Here is a 2,799-nt window from a genome sequence, read left to right as displayed (position 1 = left end):
AAAATTATACTTTATTTAATTATACATTAATTATATATTCATTTTTATTTGTAAATAAGAGTTTTTTTTCTACTGAATCAAACCAGATATACAAAAGTTAGAAATTCATACGTCTAATACGTTAAATACTAATAAAAAAGGAGGTAAAATGTAAAGATATACTAATACAAGAGTTAAATCATACATTAAGCCCGTCAAAGTTTGTACCAAGAAAAGAAAAAGAGCATCCAATTCGCAAGTGCATGCGTTTTACAAATACAAGCAACAAATGATCACGTCGAGACAAAATTTCCATGTAAAATATGATTCAACACAAAACGACACCGAAGATAAAGACATTTACAGATAATGTAAGAGAGATATATATAGAGAGAGAGAGAGTTTAAACTACACTGCATCTCAAGCACACCATTGCTTCGTATGTGGGGCTGAATTGAATTGATCTGCGCCGCTCATCAATTCATGATCTTTATTTTTCTCTTTAAAAAGAAGCTCATAGTAAGCCAATTTCTTGTGTTTCTTTTTCGTTTTTTCTCTGGCAAAGTTTCATTTTTTAGAGCTGGAAGTGAATAAAGAGAGTGAAAATTGATAACCCACTACCAGAAAGTTAAAGTTTATTGTGATTATGCCCTTTTTTTTTTAACTTTTTTTTTGACAATTTAGTCCTTTCTGCCTGAAATTTTGGGTGTTAGAGATTGATTTCCTTTTTGCTTTAAATAGAAATCTTGTTTTTTTGAAATTCAGTTTGGATTACAATATGGGAATTGACTCTTTTTGTTCTTGTTGATCCAATAAGAAAAATAAAATAAAAAAGACAAGAGATAGGTATTATTACATCCCACTGTCTCTTTTTTGTTCTTGAAAATTCTGTAATGGAAGCAACAGAGACTTAGAATTTCAAGTTCTTGTTCTAACTCAAATAAACCAGGTGTGTTTTTAACTGATTTATGCTTGTTTTAGTCATTAGTTTCTGTCAACTGATTCATTTTTTGTTTCTCTTGATCAGTGACTCAGTTCTGCTAAAGTTATGCTAAGGAATAGATCTAGAGCAGTGACCAGCAAACAAGCTTTAATGGCTGATCACACCTCCCAATCACCTTCTACTCAGAATTGTCCGAAACCCATATCATTTTTTGATTCTCCGAGGTTCAAAGGTTTCACCTTCAAGTCATGTCCTGAAACTGAACCAGCAATTAGTCCCACTTCAATTCTTGAACCATTTTCTCCTTTCAAAAACCCTTTTTGCTACGACAAAAACCAACCCAAATCCCCAAAAAATCTCACTCATTCATGGGATAAAGTGAACTCCAAAGGCATTGGTATTGCACTAATTGATGATGAAAAAAACAATCTCAATTCTTTGTCTAAACCTAGTAACAAAATGGTCTTGTTTGGGACAAAACTAAAAGTCCAAATTCCACCACCTTCAAATTACATACTTACTGCAATTGAATCACCAATTTCCCCTGGTGATTTTGGTATTAAGACCAAGAATTCTCAAATTTCAGGATGTGGGTCTAGAAATTCTGGCAGTCAAACAGAGGATTCTTCTCCTAAAGTGTTCACAGGATGTGTATCCATGAGTGAGTTAGAGCTGTCTGAGGATTATACATGTGTAATATCATATGGTCCGAATCCAAAAACCACCCATATATTTGAGAATTGTGTTTTAGAGAATTATGGTTCTTACTCGGAGACTACTACTCCGAGGAATTTCCTCAGCTTCTGCCATACATGCAACAAGAATCTTCAACAGAAAGTTGACATTTTTATTTACAGGTTGGTTTTTTGATCAAATTAATAATCTTTTTTTGTTTTAAAATCTTTTGGTCTCAGTTCTTGAATTCTTTTACCTTATCATGCAGAGGTGAAAAGGCTTTTTGCAGTCAAGAATGTCGGTACCAAGAAATGGTGTTAGATGAAATAGAGAATTGAGCAATTTAGAGTGGATTATGAGAAAAATTAGTAGCATGAACACGGACGCTGAAAACGGCACACTTGGACACGGCGAAACAGTGTTATTCTAAGGTTTATTATATAAAAAAATGAAGTTTTATATAAAAACGTCAAAGTGTCTGAAATGTTTGCGAAGCAGAATACGGTTATTGAATGAAGTGTTGTTAATGTGGATTTTGATTTTGATTTTTTGTTCTTGATCCTCTCAGATGCAGATAGAGATAAGAGAGGATGAGATATTTGTATAGTAGTGTTTGTTGAAGTGATGACTAAATTTTGATATAGCTTCTGCACTTTACCCTAAGTTTTTGGCATTGTAGTGGATGATGATGATGATGCAAAAGCAACAACTTTATTTATTTTTCTTCTTTATTTTATTAGGATTGTACATATCAATCATCACTTGTATTATTAAACTGGGTAACCAATAATTTCATGGGTCAAAATTTTCAACATTTTTGTTACTCTTTATCTTTGTAGTTGAGTAAACATTTGGGATACAATATATCAACAATTTAATAAAAATATAACTTTTTATCAAAGCAAATAATTCCAAGCTCAAGTCCTTTTCCCAATCTATATGTATTAACACGTAATTAAATGAATTGAGTAGTAGTTGACAAGTTTTATGCATAAACTGGTATTTTTAATTATTTTCCCCTCAATAAATCAAAGGATTAACCATTAAAAACAGAGTTGATTCTACTAAAAATATGCTTATTATAAGAACAATTTTACTCTCAAATTAAAGGATTAGCCCTTAAAAAGTGTTGATTCTAAAAATATGCATATTATGAGAACATTTTTACTGAATTATTTTTGTCTATAAGTAAATAAACAAGA

General features: G+C 31.4%; 1 protein-coding gene across 1 annotated transcript; it reads left to right on the top strand.

Annotated features, from left to right (window-relative positions):
- The first annotated feature begins 475 nt into the window (after positions 1-475).
- LOC126687378 (FCS-Like Zinc finger 8-like) lies at positions 476-2,260 on the top strand. The gene is made up of 3 exons (XM_050381929.2): positions 476-928; positions 1,007-1,779; positions 1,866-2,260. Exons 2-3 carry the CDS (start codon positions 1,028-1,030, stop codon positions 1,933-1,935), a joined length of 822 nt encoding a protein of 273 aa, XP_050237886.1. The 5' UTR covers positions 476-928; positions 1,007-1,027; the 3' UTR covers positions 1,936-2,260.
- The last annotated feature ends 539 nt before the right edge of the window (positions 2,261-2,799 follow it).

The sequence above is a fragment of the Mercurialis annua genome, linkage group LG6, assembly GCF_937616625.2.
Source record: "Mercurialis annua linkage group LG6, ddMerAnnu1.2, whole genome shotgun sequence".
Lineage (NCBI taxonomy): Eukaryota > Viridiplantae > Streptophyta > Magnoliopsida > Malpighiales > Euphorbiaceae > Mercurialis > Mercurialis annua.
This window is presented reverse-complemented; position numbering and strand designations above follow the sequence as displayed.